Source organism: Trichosurus vulpecula, chromosome 8, assembly GCF_011100635.1.
Source record: "Trichosurus vulpecula isolate mTriVul1 chromosome 8, mTriVul1.pri, whole genome shotgun sequence".
In the NCBI taxonomy this organism is placed as follows: Eukaryota; Metazoa; Chordata; class Mammalia; order Diprotodontia; family Phalangeridae; genus Trichosurus; species Trichosurus vulpecula.
Window position 1 is genome coordinate 203,813,946 of NC_050580.1, and position 20,929 is coordinate 203,834,874.

The window sequence follows — 20,929 nt, forward strand, 5'->3', positions numbered from 1 at the left end:
GTCTTAGTTCATACCATTCCAAATGCAATAATCTCCCCACCATTTCAACCTGCTGAACGTTACTTCCTTTTCCCAGCTAGAAGTGCTCTCTCCTCCCCAAATGTTCAGTGTGCTTTGTGCCCCTCTTATGCAGTTAAACAACTAAAAATCAATGTCTTAGTTCTCCAACTTGATTGCTAGCTCAAGGGGACAAATTGTCTTGCTTATCTTTGCAGCGGCCTAGAGCTTTACACATAATGGATACCTATTAAAAAGGAAATGGGAAAAGAGCCTGCATGGGCACTGTATGAGAAAAGTTGGGGCAGTAGGTAAGTAGCGGGCATGGATGTCTTCACAAACTCATGGCTCCCAGGATTAGCAAAGGAGGTAATTTGAAACAGATCAAAGAGGCAATTTTTCCTATGGAAGTGTGAAGGACAATTTCAACCTTCATCAGCCTAAAGGTTTGCAATCTTACACTTGCAGCAGATGTAACAGAAAAAAGAGAGCAAACTTTAGGAATGGTGCAGGTTAGATCTGTAACCTAAACCTTCTCTAGGCAGGCTGCTGAGAGCTTAAGGCTAAAAATACAGATATGGAAATCACCTGAAGAGAAATTGGAATGATTATGTTTGCCAAGGGAACTGGGGAAGGGGGAAAGAAAGGTTGGAGACCCATCTTTGGCTAGACACCTGGCCCAAAACCAGGTCTTAATATGCACAACTCCCAAGTGCCCTCTCTTTTCGGGGAGCTAGAATATCAGAAATATCCACAACTATATGCCCAAGACAGCAGGGAGGTACTTCTTTTCCATCCTTATGCCCTTCCAGGCACAGGAGAGACCTGGTCTTCAGCTCCATGCTATCAAAGTGGGAGAATATGAATACTATGGCTGATTTTTTAGAAGCCATCTCTGAAGAACTTCAGAAATTCCCTGAATTGATACTGTGAACAAATCATTCCAAGCCTCTTTCCCTACATCTTCCAAGGGAAGTAGTGATTCAGCAGAAAAAGGGCTGGAATTGGAGTCAAGAGTACCTGGGTTCAAATTCTGGCTCTGCTACTTACTACCTGGGTAAGCAAAGGCAAGTCATCTTGTATCTCTGGGCCCATTTCCCCAGCTGTAAAATGAGAGTTGGACTAGATAACCTTTAAGGTCCCCTCCAATTCTCCTTCTACAACCCAAGTTCAGAGACTGTTGGGTTATCTTATCCAGTTTCCTTGTTTTACAGATTAGAAACCTAAGATGCAGACCTCACAAACAAGTCTCAGCGCTCAAAGATTCTACTTGGTTGAACTGCTCCCTGAGGATAAATTAAGTGTGTGCCCTTCCAAAAGGGAAGTTAGATTATGGCATTTATTCCCATGCGAAGGAAGATAAGTATCATCCCGAACAAGGAGACAAAAAAGAACTAGGCTGTTGGTTTGTTTATTTAAAGATAAAACAAATGAAGCTCATCATCTGATTTTTAAATTAAAAATCTTCAACATGCTACCATAAGTTTTAGAAACTAAGAAAACAGTATGGGGCAAAGTGACCAAGTGGAGGTGGGTAGGAGAAGATGGCATCTCAGCCCTAGGGCCAAGGGGGATTCAAGTAAATTTTATATTTGCAGCCCAGCAGGGGGAAAACTCCTGCTAAGTGACCAAAAGGAAGGTCACTTAGAATTGATAACACCCCTTCCCCCAAAGCAACAAGGCATCTCGAAATCTCAGCTTCCTGGAGAAGTTTTGTCGTCTCATAGGCAGAACTGTATTCATTCATCCATGTGAAATAGATAGCTGAGGCAGGATGGGAAAAAAAAAAGTCTTCCTCCAATCAACAGTAACAGCCCATGTTAACTGATGCTTCTAAATCAAATTCACCTTCAGGAGAAGTCAGCCCCAAAATGCAATGGGAGGACAGACAGTTACCCAGTTCACCAGTTCACATTCAGTGCTTTATTCCTCCTCTGCAACAGATGGTAAGTGTGAAGAGGCCCCAAAGCAATCATCACTCCCACATTCATTCTGTGTGCAAGGGGAAGATGAATGAGGGCCAGAATCATAGCCTGCATCGCAGTTTCATTTTGGTTCTGTCAGACCATAAGCTAAAAGCATCCTGTACTCCAATGTGTGCACTTGGGACTCAAGCATATAGCTAGTTTTTCCAAGAATCAACACTCGTTCTGATGTCCATTTTTCTGATATACCACCTTGCTTTAGTAACTGTGAAAAAAAAAAAGAAGAAAATGAAAATGAACTAAAACCACCTCCCTAATAAACTCATCTCTTACTTTGAGTAACAGCTACCCATTTAACCAGTCAGAATATGTCCCCAAATATACACTTCTGGGTACCCTCCAATAAAATCTTGACCAATTCTGGTTATTCTGAATTACTGCCTTCTATTCCTATCCTGCTCCCTGGAGGTATGTATAAATCAACTTCTCCCTGGATATTTTCTCTTGTACAAAGTAAAACATTCACAACATACGGAATTGTGAGAGGACAAGAGAACTGAAATACTAAATTCAAAGAATGAAAAATGCCAATTCTGATAATGCTGCTTGGCCAAACCTTCCACTTCAGGAAACACTGCCTCTTAGATGGACAGGCAGAGTCTATTCAAAGCTAGGCTGTTGCTTAGCCAAAGATAGAAAAGACTGTCCAGTGTGCCACGCTCTCCAGGGCTGAAGTTTAAAAATATCAAGGTTCTCCCCACTTTTTTGTACCTCTGTGGTGGTACCAAGTCAGAGTTCCAACTAATATCCATATCTATCAGACAAGATACTAAGAAATTAGGTAAATAGGTACCACACACTTCTCAGCAGTCTTACCTCCTGTAGATTTACTGTAATAAGGCAGAAACCTCATATGACTGTCTCCCAGTAGACATGGGCACCAAGTGATGTGACTGTGGCAGAACCACTTCTGGTGCTGAAGACAAGGAACGTGGAGCTCCTTCTGCAAGCACCTCTGTGAACAACAGAATGTATTATTAGAGAAAGAATGGAACCCACACATAAACCTGATTCAGAAAAGGACTGAGGAAAAGCCAGGAAGGACGCCTACCTTAAAAAAAAAAGAATTGAGTCTTGGCAGGTGCTTAAATGAAAACTGAACCCTTAAGTTCTGGAATTATATACAAATGTCAAAGTAGCAGCAGGGCATGGTGCATAGAGCGGGGGACTTGGAGTAAAGGCAGACCCTGAACCTCTCTTTAGGCCTCAGTTCCTCATCGGTAAAATGAAGCAGCTGGTATGACATCCCAATTCTAGATCAATGTTAATTATAAACCAAATAGAAAAGATAGGAAATCTAGGTAACAGACGGATACATTTTTAAAATGCAAATTGATACAGCTGAGCATAAAGCATATGCCAAGAGCAGACTGTGGAAAGCTGCCCAGATAAGCACTATCAGCATCAGAAATGGCCCTTTAAGAAAGTCACCTAAGATACCACTAAATATCCTCTATTAAAGGGCTATGTAGGAGTGAAAACTTCACTTAAAAAGATTCAGAGGGACCCTAAGCAGACCTCAATACTTGTGCTGTATTTTCTCCACTTCCTTGAATCTTTTGCCTTTTTTGTGGTTGGTAAACTGATATCCACACAATTTCCATGTTTTGTGCTTTAATTATCCATCAGCCTCATTTGTGGAAACCAAAAACCTTTTTGTTCATCATGGAACCGAACCTGCCAGGCACAATGTATGCCCTGCAGATTCATGAGAGACCTCACCTAAGTGCTATCTTTTACATAAAATGGTAGCTAAAGCTTGTCAGACACAAAGATTCTCAGCTAATGTTCTTGCAATTCACACCAACCTCCCACTCCTGACCTGTACCCAGACTCATAACCTGTACCACACAATTTAATATGGCTCAAAACCATTTTATCTATGTAAGTCTTGCTCTCTCCAGCTACACTGTAAGTGTTTTGACTAGGTCTTCTACATTTTGTAAGCAGCCATCAGGCACTTAATGCTTGTTGGCAGCTGGATAAATTTTTCAAGGAGTGGAGAAACTGGCTTTTGACCTTAGGTAAAATTTCTATATGAAAGAAGAGTACTTAGGGGGTGGAGCCAAGATGGCAGCTGGAAAGCAGGGACTTGCTTAAGCTCTCCCCCAAATCCCTCCAAACACCTGTAAAAAATGGCTCTGAACAAATTCTAGAGGTGTGGAACCCACGAAGTAGCAGAGGGAAGCAGGTCTCCAGCCCAGGACAGCCTAGATGGTTGCTGGGAAGGGTCTCTCACAAAGTGCTGGGAGTGAAGCGCAGCCCAGTGTGGGCCACGCCATGGCAGAACAGATCGGGAGTGGGCCAGAGGAGGCCTGAGGGCCCTGCAACATTGAGCTGTGGCAGTTACCGGACTTCTCAACTATAAACGCCAAAGACCACAGAGAGCAGGTTAGTGGAAAAAAAGTTGGATCTGGGTGAGGGGGTCTGGCCCCAGCCCTGGGGGTGGCAGAGGTGGTGCAGTGGTGGCAGAGCAGCAGCAACAGCAGGAAGCTCCTGAGGCTGCTTCCAGAGTCCCTGGTTCACACGGTGGGAGGAATCAAGCGGTGGATCAGAGCGGGAGTGCAAGGAGTGCTTTGCTGGGGCAGAGGCAGGTTCTCTTGCTTTGCCCTGCTTGGATCTGGGTCACAATCCCAGTTGGTGGTTCTTGGGGGAGGAGGAGCGCTGGTGAGGCAGAGCTTACAGTGACAGTGGAGCAGAAGTAGTTTCGAAAACAGCAGCACAGCCCCTAAAGTTTAGGACAAAGTACTCTCTACTCTACAAGCAGTCATACCCTGACAAAAACCTCAAAGGTCAAGTGACTGGCTGGGAACATGAACAGGCAGCAAAAACGGACTCAGTCTCAGGCTATAGAATCTTTTTTTGGTGACAAAGAAGATCAAAACATACAGCCAAAAGAAGTCAACAAAGTCAAAGAGCCTACATCAAAAGCCTCCAAGAAAAATATGAATTGGTCTCAGGCCATGGAAGAGCTCAAAATGGATTTGGAAAAGCAAGCAAGAGAAGTACAGGAACAGTTGGGAAGAGAAATGAGAGATGCAAGAAAACTATGAAAAACAAGTCAACAACTTGCTAAAGGAGACCCAAAAAAATACTGAAGGAAAAACACCTTAAAAAAATAGACTAACTCAAATGGCAAAAGAGCTCCAAAAAGCCAATGAGGAGAAGAATGCCTTAAAAAGGCAGAATCAGCCGAACAGAAAAAGAGGTCCAAAAGACCACTGAAGAAAATACCACCTTAAAAATTAGACTGGAGCAAGTGGAAGCTAGTGACTTTATGAGAAATTAAGACATAAAACAGAACCAAAGGAATGAAAAAATGGAAGACAATGTGAAATATCTCATTGGAAAAACCACTGACCTGGAGAACAGATCCAGGAGAGATAATTAGAAAATTACTGGACTACCTGAAAGCTATGATCAAAAAAAGAGCCTAGACATCATTTCAAGAAATTATCAAGGAAAAGTTCCCTGATATTCTAGAGCCAGAGGGTAAAATAGAAATTGAAAGAATGCACTGATCGCCTCCTGAAAAAGATCCCAAAAATAAAACTCCTAGGAATATTGTCACCAAATTCCAGAGTTTTCAGGTCAGGGAGAAAATACTGCAAGCAGCCAGAAAGAAACAATTGGAGTATTGAAAATAACACAAGATCTAGCAGCTTCCACATTAAAGGATCGAAGGGCTTGGAATTTGACATTCTGAAGGTCAATGGAGCTAAGATTAAAATCAAGAATCACCTACCCAGCAAAACTGAGTGTAATGCTCCAAGGCAAAATATGGACTTTCAATAAAATAGAGGACTTTCAAGCTTTCTCAATGAAAGGAACAGAGCCGAATAGAAAATTTGACTTTCAAATACAAGAATCAAGAGAAGCATGAAAAGGTAAACAAGAAAGAGACTTTATAAGGGACTTACTAAAAAGTTGAACTGTTCTGTTTACATTCCTACATGGAAAGATGATGTGTGTAATTCATGAGACCTTTCTCAGTATTAGGGTAGTTGAAGGGGAATATACATATATATAGACAGAGGGCACAGGGTGAGTTGAATATGAAGGGATGATATCTAAAAAAATAAAATCATATTAAGGGATGAGAGAGGAATATATGAGAGAGGGAGAAAAGGAGAGATAGAATGGGGTAAATTATCTCACATAAAAGTGGCAAGAAAACCAGTTCTGTTGGAAGGGAAGAAGGGGCAGGTGAGGGGGAATGAGTGAATCTGCTCTCATTGGATTTGACCTGAGGAGGGAATAATATACACCTCAATTGGGTATCTTACCCACAAGAAAGTAGGGGGAAAGGGATAAAAAAAGGAGGGACAATAAAAGGGAGGGCAGATAGGGAAGGAGGTAATCAGAAGCAAACACTTTGGAAAAGGGACAGGGTCAAGGGAGAAAACTGAATAAAGGGACAGGAGAGGATGGAAGGAAATATAGTCAGTCTTTCACAACATGATTATTGTGGAATTGTTTTGCATAATGATACATGTGTGGCCTATGTTGAATTACTTGCCTTTTTAGGGAGGGTGGGTGGGAAGGGAAGAGGGGAGAGAATTTGGAACTCAAAGTTTTAAAAGCAGATGCTCAAAAAAAAAGTTCTTTTTGCATACAACTGGGAAATAAGATATACAGGGAATGGGGCATAGAAATCTATCCTGCCCTACAAGAAATTAAGGGGAAAGGGGATGGGGTGGGGTGACAGAAGGGAGGGCTGACTGGGGAATGGGGCAATCAGAATATATGCCATTTTGGAGTGCGGGGGGGAGGGTAGAAATGGGGAGAAAATTTGTAACTCAAAATACTGTAGAAATCAATGTTGAAAACTAAAATATTAAATAATAAAACATGAAAAAAATAAAATTAGAAGAGTACTTGACTAAAAAACATAATGCTAAGATCAAAGGGAATGTTTTCTTTAGCAGAGTGGCAAGGAATATATCATTTTACATCGTAGGAAGCTTTGAAAACAGATGTCAAATAGAGAGAAAGCCATGTATAAGACTGTGTGATAAGCCTTTGGGGAGATGGAAAAAGATTTTCTTTGGATCTGATATAAGAGATCAAGAAATCACAGAAGAGAAGACGGTCCAAGGCAGAGCATTCTATAAATATCCAAAAAGAGAAGGCAGGAACTTGGCAAACGTGAAGGGATTATATTCCTGAAAAGGTGGGAAGGCAGCCACTTCATTAGAAGCACAATACTGCTATAAGAAAAATACTTTGTAAGCTATGAAGTGCTATATATTTGTGAGCTATTATTAGTGATAATGTTATGACCTAAAACTACTCAGAAAATCATAAAGAGGAAAATCACTGACCACAGAAAGGACTATACCTTCTACACACACAACAGGCTGAAGATGGGAATACTAGCTAGCCTAAAATGTAGGAGCATTTAGGGCTATGTGAAATTCACTTCAATTCCACAGGCCCCAAAGCTGATCCACTTCCAAGTCAACCCTGAGGAGGCAGAGCACTAGGTTGAAAGGATCACAAGTTTTAAGCTATAAAGCATTTTAAAAGATCTAGTCCAATGGCTACATTTTATGAATGAGGAAAATGGAGACTCAGAGAGGGGTGCAGACTTGTTTATAATTGCACGGGTAAGTGGCAGAGCCAGGATTTAAATAAAGCCAGGTACTAATTCCAGATCCAGAGCTCTTGTCACTGCACCAAAAGGGAAAGAGGTAAAGTTTACATAGAACTTTATTTCAAGAGTACACTAAGGTCTGAAATCATTCTAGGGCAGAGAAATGATGAATAATCTATTCTAGCCTATAGTATCCTTCCATGCCACCCTCTGAAGAACACCTACACATCCTAGTCTCACAGTCTGCTTAGCTTTATTCCTAAATAAAATTCGTGAAATGCCTAACCAAAAAGAACAGGTCCAGATGCCCGGAATACACATCCTACTTCAGTGGTTTTCATCCATGGCACAGGAGAAGCAAAAAGCCTTCTGTGACACTGTCAATGGCAGACCTTGCATCAGGCTCAAGATCTACACCTGCCCCCAAATCTCACACATCCTAAGTGTGAAGAGTATATACTGTTCAGCTGTTTCACAACAGCCTCCAATACACAGAACAGACTTTTCACTTTGGACACAACTCCATTCGGCCTTCTCTCCCCTAAAAGACACAAGAAAGTTCATTGTCTTACCTTCCTCTACTCCCAGGATGGTGTTAGTATCTGGCAGGTGCAAAGACTCTACCCCAAGGTTGGGCTGTGAGTTTAAAGACACCAGGTTTTTACTATGTACTGAAGCTTCCTCAAGCAAACTGCTACCCATTAGCGGCTCAGCTGCAGGGAGAGAGAAGGCTGTAAGACCAGTGGGAAATGGATCAAGTCCCTCAAGGCTATGTCCATTCCTCATTTCCTCTGGGGAAGAAAGAGCTTCTGTTCTCATGTGGACAGACAAGCTGATCTACCTCAAGAATGTCAATCCTCCTTTCATCCAGTCAGTGGAAACAAGGATGAAAAGTTTGGGCAAACGGTAACCACAGAGGAATATACCTGTTAGTGTTAACTGTATGAAGGATAAGACGTGTTGCCCAGTTATTGATAAGAGAAAAGTCATGAAAAGGAATAGCAAATTTAAAGGACAGAAAAGGAACCTGACCCCAGAGTAAAATGAGAGCCATAAAGTGGATTCCAGTCATACTACCAAATATGAGACCAGCCTGCTATAACCAAAAGAGAATCAGAAACACAAAATCAGTTAGACATGTGCAAGCATCTTAGCTCTTTAAACATTAATGACTTTGCTCCTTCACACCCATTGCCCTCACCTGTTTGCTCTCGCTCTCGATTTCCTGTTGCTCCCATCCTTGAGTGATGTTTCCTCACATGCACATTCCGGCTCCCACTCTGAGAGAAGGTTTTTCCGCAAACTTGGCACTGATGGGGTTTCATGCCTGAAACAGGGACCAGGTAAAGCATGTGGGACAGTGAAAGGAGTTATGTTTTTGACAGCAGGAGAGACTCTAGAGTAGAGACCAATGAATGAAGGCCCAGAGAAAAAGGGTTAAATAAACTAAGTTCACTGGCAATGAAACTCTGGTAAAAGAAGTTACAATATAGGAATATTATTCCCGCTAATGAGAGAAAACTTTTTTCCCTTGGGTTGTACCTGATTTTCAGTTATTTAGAGATCTTTTCTGGGGTGGGGGGAAAAAATCATCATTTCTGCCTGTATGCTGTAGAGTATTTCCATATACTGTGAAAGATGTCTTTAGCAGGGAGAACTAGATCATCTGCACGGAAGGAGCAAATTGACAAGGTTAGAGGGAACTTAAGCTCCAGAACAAGAGACAGTTTATTGGTTTATGGTCAATAAAATTGGTTCTAGACTTGTCTCCTGTGGGAGACAACTGAGTAGCAAATTTATCATCTTACACCTCCTGGAATATGGCCTGTAGACCCATTTGTGAGAGGCACAAGAATCTGTGGCAATCGAGAATGCTGACAGGCTAGCACATCACACTGCTCCTTACCAGGAAGTAACATTGCTGTTGCTACTGATCACATCAGTCTGTGCATGTGTGCAAGCACTGGAAGAATGAGAACACCAGCCCCTTCAGGGCAGGACTCAGGCCTAACTGGGTATGAACAAATAGCACACCAATTGAATAAATGCCAACTAGTGCTGTTCCTCTTCCCACTGAGTAGTCTGGAGCAGATGGCCAGGCCCAATAATTTCAGCCAAATTTCTGGAAATATGTTTCATCCTGATTGACAAATCCAAGACATCTTAAGAAGCCTTTCTTTACTTCATCATGGCAAGATCAAAGACTTATTCACATTAAAAACATTCGCTGTTTTTCTGGCAGATTTCCCTCTTAACCTCCACCTGTTCTTTTGATTTTCCACCTGTTCTTAAGGTTTTGTACTGCTACACAAAATACAAAAGACAACCCTACCTGAGTGAACCAAGAGATGCTTCCGAAGGCTGGAGTACTCAGCAAAAGAACGGCCACAGCCTTCAGCCTCACATAGGAATGGCTTCTCACCTACAGAAAGGAAAGGAAAGGAAATTCAAACATTGAAAACACACACAACAAACGCACATTTATCCATGTTTCTTTTCTCTAAGCCATTCAGTGTTGCCAGGTGACTCGCTCCATTTTTAAGCCTTTCTTCATGCTACTTAGTTTCAATTCATTCCTCAAAGCTACTCAGCTTTCAGTATTTTCTTTTAGGGAATTCATTATTATACTACTTAAAGTGACTTTACCAAACATCTTCCCTTCTCTTCAGGGCCTCTACTTCCGTCTTAATCCCATAATTTGAAGAAATTACATCATCTCCCAGCAGCTCCCTTATCCACCTTCCTTACCTAATTCAAAAGCATGGGTTTTTGTTTTTTTTTTTACTTTTTTGTAGTTATTTTATTTTTTAAAAATAGTATTTTTTCCCCAATTACATGTCAGGATAATCTTTAGCACTCATTTTTACAAAAGTTTGAGTTCCAAATTTTTCTCTCTCTCTCCCTTCCCCTAAAATGGTAGGCTATTTGACAGAGGTTATACATTATGCTACCATGTAAAATGCATTTCCATACTAGTCACAATTGTGAAAGAATAGATCAAAAGGAAAAAAACAACCATGAAAATTTTTTTCACATAAAGTAAAAAAAGTGCTTCAATCACATCACATGTACTATCAGACTGGCTAACATGACAAAATGGGAAAATGATAAATGTTGGAGAAGATGTGGGAAAACTGGGACACTAATGCTCTGTTGGTGGAATTGTGAACTGATTCAACCATTCTGGAGAGCAATTTGGAACTATGCCCAAAGGGCTATAAAAATGAGCATACTCTTCGACCTAGCAATGCCACTTCTAGGTCTATATTCCAAAGAGATCACAAAAAAGGGAAAAGAATCCACATGCACAAAAATATTTATAGCAGCTCTTTTTGTGGTGGCTAAGAACTGGAAATTGAGGAGATGCCCATCAATTGGGGAATTAGCTGTGGTATATAAATGATAAAATACTACTGTCCCATAAGAAATGATGATCAGAGAAATTTCAGATAAACCCGGAAAGACTTACATGAACTGATACTGAGTGAAATGAGTAGAGCCAGGAGAACAGTATACACAGTAACAGCAATATTATGCAATGACTAACTTTGATAGACTTAGTTCTTCTAAACAATGCAACAATCTAAGACAATTCTAAAAGACTCACAATGGAAAATTTTATCCACATCCAGAGAAAGAACTATGGAATCTGAATGCAGATCGAAGCATACTGGGTTTTTTGTTTTTTCACTTTTGTTCTGATTCTTCTTTGACTAATGTGGAAATATGTTTACAAATTTCTATACCTATGTAGCCCAGATAAGATTGCATACTGTCTTCAGGAGAGGGAAGAGGAGGGAGGGAGGAAAATTTAGAACTCAAAATCTTATAAAAAGTTGAAAACTAAAAATAATAAATAAAATTTAAAAAATATGCTTCTATCTGCATTCAGAATCCATCAATTCTTTATATGGATGTGGATAGCTTTTTTCCTTCCTTTGTACCTTTGTACAAAGTCCTTTGTACCTGTCTTGGATCACTGTGTTGCTGAGAAGAGCTGAGTCATTCATTGTTGATCATCATACAATGTTGCTTATATTGTGTACAATATTCTCCTCGTTCTGCTCATTTTACTTTGCATCAGTTCATACAAGTCTTTCCAAGTTTTCCTGAAATCTGCTTGTTCTTCATTTCTGACTGCACAATAGTATTCCAATAGCATAGCTTGTTCAGCCATTCCCAACTAATGGGCATCCCCTCAATTTACAATATTTTGCCAACACAAAAAGGGCTGCTATAAATATTTTTGCACATATGGGTCCTTTTCCATTTTTTTATGATTTCTTTGGGATACAGACCTAGTAGTGGTATTGAGGTATACAGAGTTTCGTTGCCCTTTGGGCATACTTCCAAATTGCTCTCCGGAATGGTTAGATCACTTCACAACTCCACCAACAGAGCATTTGTCTCCCCATTTTCCCACACCCTATCCAACATTTTATCATTTTCCTTTTTTGTCATATTAGCAAATCTGATAGGTGTGAAGTGGTACCTCAGAGTTGTTGTCATTTAAATAAATTTATTTATTTATTTTTAGTTTTCAATATTCACTTCCATAGGATTTTGAGTTGCAAATTTTCTCCCCATCTCTCCTCGCCCCCAAGACAGCATGTAATTTGATATAGGCTCTACACATACACTCTTATTAAACCTATTTTCACATTAGTCATGTTATAAAGAATTAGAATCAACGGGAGAAACCACAAGAAAGAAGAAACAAAAAAAGAGAGCAAATAATATGCTTCGATCTACATTCGGACTCCATAGTTCTGTTCTCTGGATGTGGACAGCATTTTCCACCATGAACCTTTTGGAGTTGTCTTAGATCCTTGAGTTGTAAGAGATTATAGTCTACCAAAGTCTTCAAACAATGTGGCTGTTACTGTGTACAGTGTTCTCCTGGTTCTGCTCACTTTACTCATCAGGTCATAAAAAGTCTTTCCAGGTTTTTCTGAGGACTGCCTGATCATCATTTCTTATGGAACAGCAGTATTCCATTACATTCATATGTCACAACTTGATGGGCATCCCCTCAATTTCTAGTTCTTGGCCACCACAAAAAGAGCTGCTATAGGTATTTTTGTACATGTGGGTTCTTTTCCCTTTTTTATGATCTCTTTGGGACACAGACCTAAAAGTGATATCGCTAGGTCAAAGGGTATGCACATTTTTATAGCCCTTTGGGCACAGTTCCAAATTGCTCTACAGAATGGTTGGATCCCTTCACAACTCCACTAACAGGGCATTAGTGTCCCAATTTTCCCACATCCTCTCCAACATTTATCATTTTCCTTTTTTCTCATATTAGCCAATCTGATAGGTGTGAGGTGGTACCTCAAAGTTGTTTTAATGTGCATTTTCCTAATCAAAAATTATTTAAAGCACTTCTTTGTGTGAAAAAGCCGCAGATACCTTTGATTTCTTCATCTCCTTTGACATTTATCAACTGGGGAATGGCTTACATTCTTATAAATTTGACTCTGTTCTCTATATATTTGGGAAATAAGGCCTTTATCAGAGACACTTGCTGTAAAAACTGCTTCCCAGCTTTCTGCTTTCCTTCTAATCTTGGTTGCATTGGTTTTGTTTGTGCAAAAGCTTTTTAATATTATCAAAATTATCTACTTTATATTTCATAATAATTCTCTCCATCTGTTTGGTCATGAACCTGTAACATACTTAACTTCTCCTTTAAGAATATGGATGCTACACTACTTGCATATGTTTAGTATTGATATTACTTAATTGTCTATGGTACCTTTTAGCAAGATGTAGTTTCCTTATCTCTTAATTAGGTCTAATTTTGCTTTTGCTTTGTTTGAGATCAAGATTGCTATCCCTTTTTTACTTCAGCTAAAAAATGATATATTCTTCTCTAGCTCCTTACCTTTACTTTGTGTCTCTGTCTCTGCTTCAAGTGTGTTTCTTGAAAACATATTGTAGGATTTTGGGTTTTGATCCACTCTATCAGCTTCCATTTTATGGAAGATTTCAGTTATGATTACTGCGTATTTCCCTCCATCCTATTTTTCTTCCTATTTGTCCTCTCTCCTTTCACCCTTTTCCTCCTCTACAATGTTTGGCTTCTGTCTATGGTGTAAGGGCAAGCAAAGTGCAGTTTTTTGCTGTTTTTGTATTTGTGTTGTTCAGTTTCCCAGCCTCAATCTCAAGGGCTTCTGCCTTGAGCCAATCAGACATGTGGGCTCTAGCCAATTAGATGGCGACTAGAACTGTATATAGAGAGCCCAGAGTGTGAGAAAGCTTCTGCACCAAGTATACTCATGTTTCTCATCCCTTGTTTTTTATGCAATTCCCTCAAATTCACCCATCCCCTCTATGTGTATTCCTTCTAGTTGTACTATCAGTGGTACAATTTTTAAGAATTATAGTATCATCTTCCCATGCAGGAATGTAAACAATTCGGCTCCACTGAATCCCTTATGTTTTCTTTTCCCTTTTTACTTTTTTAGGCATCTCCTGGGTCTTGATATTGGAGATCAATTTTTTTGGCTTAATTCTGGTCTTCTCCTTACAAAGGCTTAAAATCCTTCTATTTCATTAAATGACCATTTTTTCCCTCACAGTATTATGCTTAATTTTGCCAGGAAAGTGATTCTTGGTTGTATTCCTAGCTCCTTTGCCTTCCAGAATATCATGTTCTATGACCTCCGATCCTTTAATGTTGCAGCTGCTAAGTCCTGTGCAATCCTGACTGTGGCTCCCCAATATTTGATCTAAGTAGGAATGTTAAAATATAAGGCAAACTTATTTTGCCATCGGGGTGGGCAACCTGCAGCCTCGAGGCCACATGTGGCCTTCTTAGGTCCTCAAGTGAAGCCCTTTGACTGAATCCAAACTTCACAGAACAAATCCCCTTAATAAAAAGATTTGTTCTGTAAAACTTGGATTCAGTCAAAAGGCTGCACTCAAGGACCTAGAAGGCTGTAATAGTAATGTAAATCTGAAGATCTTCCCATCCATTAATAGGCCCAAGTGACCTGCTTAAGTCACATGAAGCCTGTGGTGGGAGGAGCTTGCTGACTGGGTGGAACAGGAAGGGGGGAGCAGAGCTGAGAGGAAGTTGGTCAGAGCAGTTAGAGAGGAGGGAAGACTTGGGGATGGTGGGGCTCCCTGCAGTGATAATGTGTATACGCTTCTTTGCTGCTTTGATGGATCTGGCTTTCTGGTGTTTGAATAAACGTCCTGGTTGGGTTCTGTCTTCCACGGAGAGAGTCTGTTATATTTCATGATTCAGACTATGCCTCCACTGGCACTGTGAATACTGCCTTGACCATACAAAAGCTACAAGTGGCACTGAGGACCCAGGTTCCCCACCCCTGTGCCAAATGAAGGAACTGCATGATGATGTAATACTAACATTCTAAAGGGGAGAACAAGTGTTCTTTCAGAAGTTTAATGTATTCAAAGATAGTTAAATAAAGAAAACAAAGGTTATGGGAATGGACTGATTCTATTCTGAGGCTCTGATGAGGGGAAAGAGACGGGAGGGTAGAAGAATACACTAGACAATAAGGGGAAAGCAATAAGTATACTGTTTAGCACGTAACTACCTTGGTATTATAATTTAATTTTCAATACGTATATGATTTCTACCCCAAGCTAGTTAACAGAATTCTTCAAATACCAGAATACCATATTTCTCTGTAACCCCCCCCAAACACCCAGGGTAATACTCTATATAGCCATACTAAATATTTTCCTTAAGGATCAGGATTTATAACTGCCAATACCTAGCACAATGCCATGCACATTGCAGTCACTCAATAACTAAATTTATCAAGGAATGCTAATAATTAGATGCCAATACTTACTACATTTATAGAGAACATAACTCTAAATATTTTGGTTTAAAGAACTTATTTCCAAGGTGGTAAGTCTGAACTGCCCTCAGAAAATATCAATTATCTTTTCTGAATTGCCATGCTGAACCAAAACGAAGCAAAGGGAGACTGGGAAGCCAACTGGAGTGGCAACAGTAGCCACAATTCAGTTTTTAAAGTGCTCCTTAACTTTTCTCTCTGCTGTTTACCAGATGCAACAGCAACTCTTACAGGAGAACCAAAGTGAAAGCAAGCTGTAAGGGGGAGAGAAGCAATCTCACTGAGATGACAATGGCACCTGTGGTCAAGGTGCAGTGAGAAGATGGTATGTTGAGCCAGATGGCTTGAGATGTCACCCTCTAAGCAAGGGGCAGGTCAACCTTTGACCTAACTCTGGCTATCCTGTACTTGGCCCCATCACTTCTCTTCTCTGGGCCTTACTTTCCATGCTTATATCTAACTTCTCTTCTTGTGCCCTTGGGGAAGTTGTGAGGAGCGCATCAAAGTGGATATTCCTCACACAGGTAATACAGACATTTGATTTACATGATCATTCATACATGGTGATGGATACTCTGTGTACCTCAGTGAGTGGGAGAGGGGTAAGGGAAGGGAGAGAACTTAGAACTGAAAATAAAAATAAAACGAATAAAGAACTAGAGGAGGAAAAAGGATAAATTCCCCAAAGGCACGGCCTATGTATTCTATTTCTGCACATGCAAGACAAGCTTGCTCAATGAATTCTGTTGCTTGACTCAAATAGTGCCTGTTAGTTTTTCCCAACCAGCTCCCAGTACATAATGATAACATCGCTTTGTATCTGCCACATGGCCTTGCACACAGAAAATGCACAGTAAATATTTGCTGAACTGTTGCCTGAATATATTCAGTTGCCTAAATGGAAGGGGCCCCATAGATTTCAATGGCCTCATTCAGGAGGTGACCCGTGGGCCAATTAAGGGGCAGGTGCACACACCTGTGTGGATCCGAAGGTGGTTCTTCAGATTTCCAGCAGTGGTGAACTGCTTGCCACATCCCAGCTCAGGACACACAAAGGGCTTCTCCCCATTGTGAGTTCTCATGTGCACTTTCAGTCTCTGAAGCACATAAAAGCTTTTCCCACAGCCTTCAGCAGGGCAAATAAAAGAACGGTCATTTCTGGAAAAAAAAAAAAAAAGAAAAAAAAAAATTAGAAATAATCACCCAAAGAAGTTTTTCTCTTGGAGAAGTCCAATGGAAGTTCCCCAGCACCTCAGCACTTGGTCTGTACTTATTTTCCATCTGGGGTTGGTGTCTTATGCTACTTTTATGTATATGTCTGTAGTCTGGAAGCAGTATCTTTGGTACCATTGTGGCTCTAAGAGGACTCTAAAGCCAATGGGTGCTCAATCACTGTGAATGCCAAGCCAACTAGTCTTCCCCTTTTTAAAATGGAAAAAAGAACTGAACCATTTAAGTCTTCTACCCTAGTACAATCCACAGAGAAAAGGACTAGAAAAAGGACCAAGATTTCCATTCCTATTTAGAAGGAAACAAGTGGGTTCATCTGCTAGAATCAGGAAATGGAAGTTCTGTTCTCTGCCACTTACTGAGTTATCAGTTCTCTTTGCCTTTCCTAGTCAGCTTGAAATAGATACTCAAAGTAAAATACACTGAATTCCATAACCAAAATTTATGCACCATACATAACGAGTAAGAAATCCCTTCCACTGGAAAGCAAAACAAATTTAGCAAGAAGCAGCTAGCGCCCATATTTGCTTGTAACATATTGTGCTGAGCACATCCACTCAAAATCTTCTGTTTCCTTGGCCTCAGGTGAATTATCTAAATTTACTTACCTATGGGTTTTTAGGTGGTATTGAATGTGCTGGCCACACAAATGTCCGCTCACAGCCTTCAACTGTGCATTGGAGCCTTTTCTCCTCTTGAGGAAGGTGAGGAAGGGACCCAGATTCTTTAGACTGCCCATCACCTGAACCAAGGTGAACATTTTCCCCTACAACAGGGAAACAAATGACAGAACCAGAGAAGAAAAGTAAATATAACAGGACTTCTCTTAGATGCTTTAATCCCTGATACCCCTTAAATACTATCTCTCTACATATAGTTTACACTATTACCAAGGAAACACTTCAAATCACACCTCCATCTTTTTTTCCCCACCTGTCCACCAACATCAGAAATAAGAGTACCATTCTGCCACCTCTTTCCCAAGACTACTATAAACTAGTGCAAAGTAAACTACTAAAAAACAAACAAAAAAGCAGACTACAGTCAGTTTTCTTTCTTTTGCAGGCTCAATACCTATGTTTGCTCATGACATAAAACAGATTACGCATAATCTGACCATAATCTGTCTCTATAGAAGCCTGAAGACTCAATGACAACAGAAGTGTACGAAAAAAGAAAAGGTAGAGCTGTCTTTTTTTTTTAATAGCAGTCAACAATGTTCAATAGCAAAAGTCACGAATAAGAAGCAATAATAATCCTACTGTAATATACATTGGTCAAATAACATCTGAAATATACTACAGTCAGTTTTAGGTGCCAAATTTTAAGAGGAACACTGACAAACTGGAACACATTCAGAGAAAGGTAACCAGGATAGTCATGGGTCTAGAAATTATATAAAGAACAGCTGAGGAACTAGGAGAAAGTGATGTTAAAAAAAAAAAGACTTGGGAGGGGCTCAAGGACTGAAAGGTAGAAGTTGCTGGGAGGTGAATTTCAGTTCAAAATAAAATAGCTTTCTAATAATTAGAACTATTCTTTTTTAATGTACGAAGTTGCTTTATGGGAAAGTAAATTCCTAGCTAGTGGAGGCATTCAGGGAGAGATTAGAAAAAAAAACACTTCTATTTTTTCTTAAAATTTTTTCTTTCCTCATGGCGGTTTTTTTTTTTAAGATTTTGAGTTTCAAATTCTCTCCCTCTCTCCAGTTCCTTCCCTACACAGAGAAAACACACAATATGATATCAATTATACATGTGAAATAATACAAAAACTATTTCCATATTAGCCATGTCACCAAAAAAAATTAAAGTGAGAAAATTATACAACAATTTCCACTCATTCATCAGTTCTCTCTCTGGAAGTAGATAGCATTTTTTATCATGAGTTCTTCGGAATTGTCTTGGATCATTGCATTGATCAGAGTAGCTAAGTCTTTCACATTTGATTACCATTACAACATAATTGTTACTGTGTACAATGATCTCCTGGTTCTGTTGTTCATATAAGTCTTCTCAGGTTTTTCTGAAAACATCACTCTCATCATTTCTTATGACACAAGAATATTCCATCCCAATCATCTACCACAATTAGTTCAGTCATTTCCCAATTTATGAGGAATTTCCAATTCTTTGGCACCATAAAAAGAACTGCTATAAATACTTTTATACATATAGGTACACTCCTTTTTTTTTAATCTCTTTGGGATACAGACCTAGTAGTGGTATTGCTGGATCAAAGAGTATATGCACTATAGCCCCCTTTGGGTATAGTTCCAAATTGTTCTCCAGAATGGTTGCACCAGTTCACAACTCCACCAACAGTTCATTAGTATATCTATTTTTCCTCATCTCCTCCAGCATTTGTCATTTCTGATAGGTGTGAGGTAGTACCTCAGAGTGGCTTTAATTTGCATTTCTCTAATCAATAGTGATTTGGAGCATTTTTTCATGACAGTAGATAGTTTTGATTTCTTCTGAAAGAAGCCTGTTCAAATCCCTTGACCATTTATCAATTGTCCCTTTCTACTCCTATCGATTTCTATACCCGACTGTGTGTATATATTCTTCTCTCTTTGAACCAGTTCTGATAAGAGTTCAAGTTCAAGCATTACCCAACCTCTGCATTTTCCCCTCCACTGTATAACTCTTCCTTACATGCCTCTTTTATGTGAGATAATTTTCCCCATTCTTCCTCTCCCTTCCCCTTTCCCCAGTACATTCCTCTTTCTCACTCTTTAATTTTTTTTGAGATCATCTGCAAATAATCAACTCATACTCATTCAGTCTACATACTCCTTTTAACTGTCTTGAATAACGAGAAAACAATCAACTGTGAGAAACTAAGCTACTCTGATCAAGACAATAATGCAAGATAATTCCAAAGGACCCAAGAAGAACAATGCCATACACCTCCAGAGAGAGAGAACTTATAAACTCTAAATGCAGACTGAAGCATGCTTTTTTTATTTCTTTTATTTTTATTGTTTTATTTTCCTTGAGTTTTCTTTGGCAACATGGATAATATGGAAATATTTTGCCCGATCTCTTATGTATCATCAACACCAAAATTATTTGTCTTCGCAAGATGGGGGAAGAGCTGGGAGTAAGAGAGAGAATTTGGAAATCGAAACTTTTAAAAAATTATTTCAAACAAATTATTTTTATATGTAATTGGGAAATATTTAACAAATAAAATTAAATTAATTTTTAAAAATTATCTCTCCTCAATCTATTTTTCAGGTCAGTTGTTCTTTAAAAAGATATTTTGCATTTTCCTTTTTTTAATTATTAATTTTTAAATTTTTTTGACTTTGTTTTATTGTTTCTTGACATCTCATGGAGTCATTAGCTTACACTTATCCATCTAATTTTTAAGGAATCATTTTCTTAAATAAGTTACACCTCAAATAAGACCATTTTTTAATACCTCTTTTCCCACTTGGCCAGTTCTGCTAAGGAGTTCTTTTCTTCAGTGAATTTTTGAACCTCCTTTTCCATCTGGCCAATGTGCTTTTTAAGGAGTTCTTTTCATCAGGAAGTTTCTGTGTCTTTTACCATTAGGATAATTCTGTTTTTTAAGATGTCACGTCATTTTTGTCAGTATTTTTTTGTGCCTCTTTTACCAAGGGTTAATTCTCTTTTCATAATTTTCTTGCCTCACTCTCATTTCTCTTCCCATTTTTTCCTCTACCATACTAATCTTTTTCTTTAAGTCTTCCAAGAATTCTTATTGGGCTTGTGTCTAATTAACATTTTTTTCCTTTAAGGTTTTGGTTGTAGCTGTTTTCACATTGCTGTCTTCTGAGTTTGTGTCTTGGTCTTCCCTACCACCATAGTAGCTTTTAATAGTCAAATTCTTTTTTTTTGGTGTTTGCTCATTTTCCCAGCCTATTTCTTGACTTTGAACTTTCTGTAAAGTTGGACTCTGTTCACATGGGGGTAGGGAGGCAATGTACCAAGCTTTAGGCTTTTTTGAGCTGTTGTTTTCAAAGCTAGCTGGGGTGGGGGGGGGTGGGGGGTCCTTTAAGTTTTCAGTGCTTCGAAGGTGGTATGATATGCAGAGGTGTGGCCCCTGTACTTCTGGTCTACATTCTGGTCTTTACCCAGGTAGGGCCCTTGCTTCCCTATAAGCCCAAGTGCTAGCACTCCTCTTGGCTTTGAATTGTCAACAGGTCCCCTGCTCTCCTACAGCCTCAAGCACTACTGCTCCTCTCTGCCTTGGAATGGCAACCATGGACACTGCTCCCTTGTAATGAACCAGAAGTGCTCTTTTCCACC

At 39.6% G+C, this 20,929-nt stretch overlaps 1 protein-coding gene across 1 annotated transcript in view; it reads right to left on the bottom strand.

The window, feature by feature from the left end:
* Positions 1 to 1,392: 1,392 nt before the first annotated feature.
* The window catches only part of ZNF410 (zinc finger protein 410), a 38,123-nt gene continuing 18,586 nt past the window's right edge, over positions 1,393 to 20,929 (bottom strand). The window contains 9 exon segments of the mRNA XM_036736697.1: positions 1,393 to 2,187; positions 2,799 to 2,818; positions 2,821 to 2,937; positions 8,151 to 8,291; positions 8,780 to 8,905; positions 9,911 to 10,000; positions 16,396 to 16,577; positions 17,258 to 17,281; positions 17,283 to 17,415. Coding sequence (XP_036592592.1) covers positions 2,044 to 2,187; positions 2,799 to 2,818; positions 2,821 to 2,937; positions 8,151 to 8,291; positions 8,780 to 8,905; positions 9,911 to 10,000; positions 16,396 to 16,577; positions 17,258 to 17,281; positions 17,283 to 17,415 — 977 coding nt within the window. The 3' untranslated portion in view covers positions 1,393 to 2,043.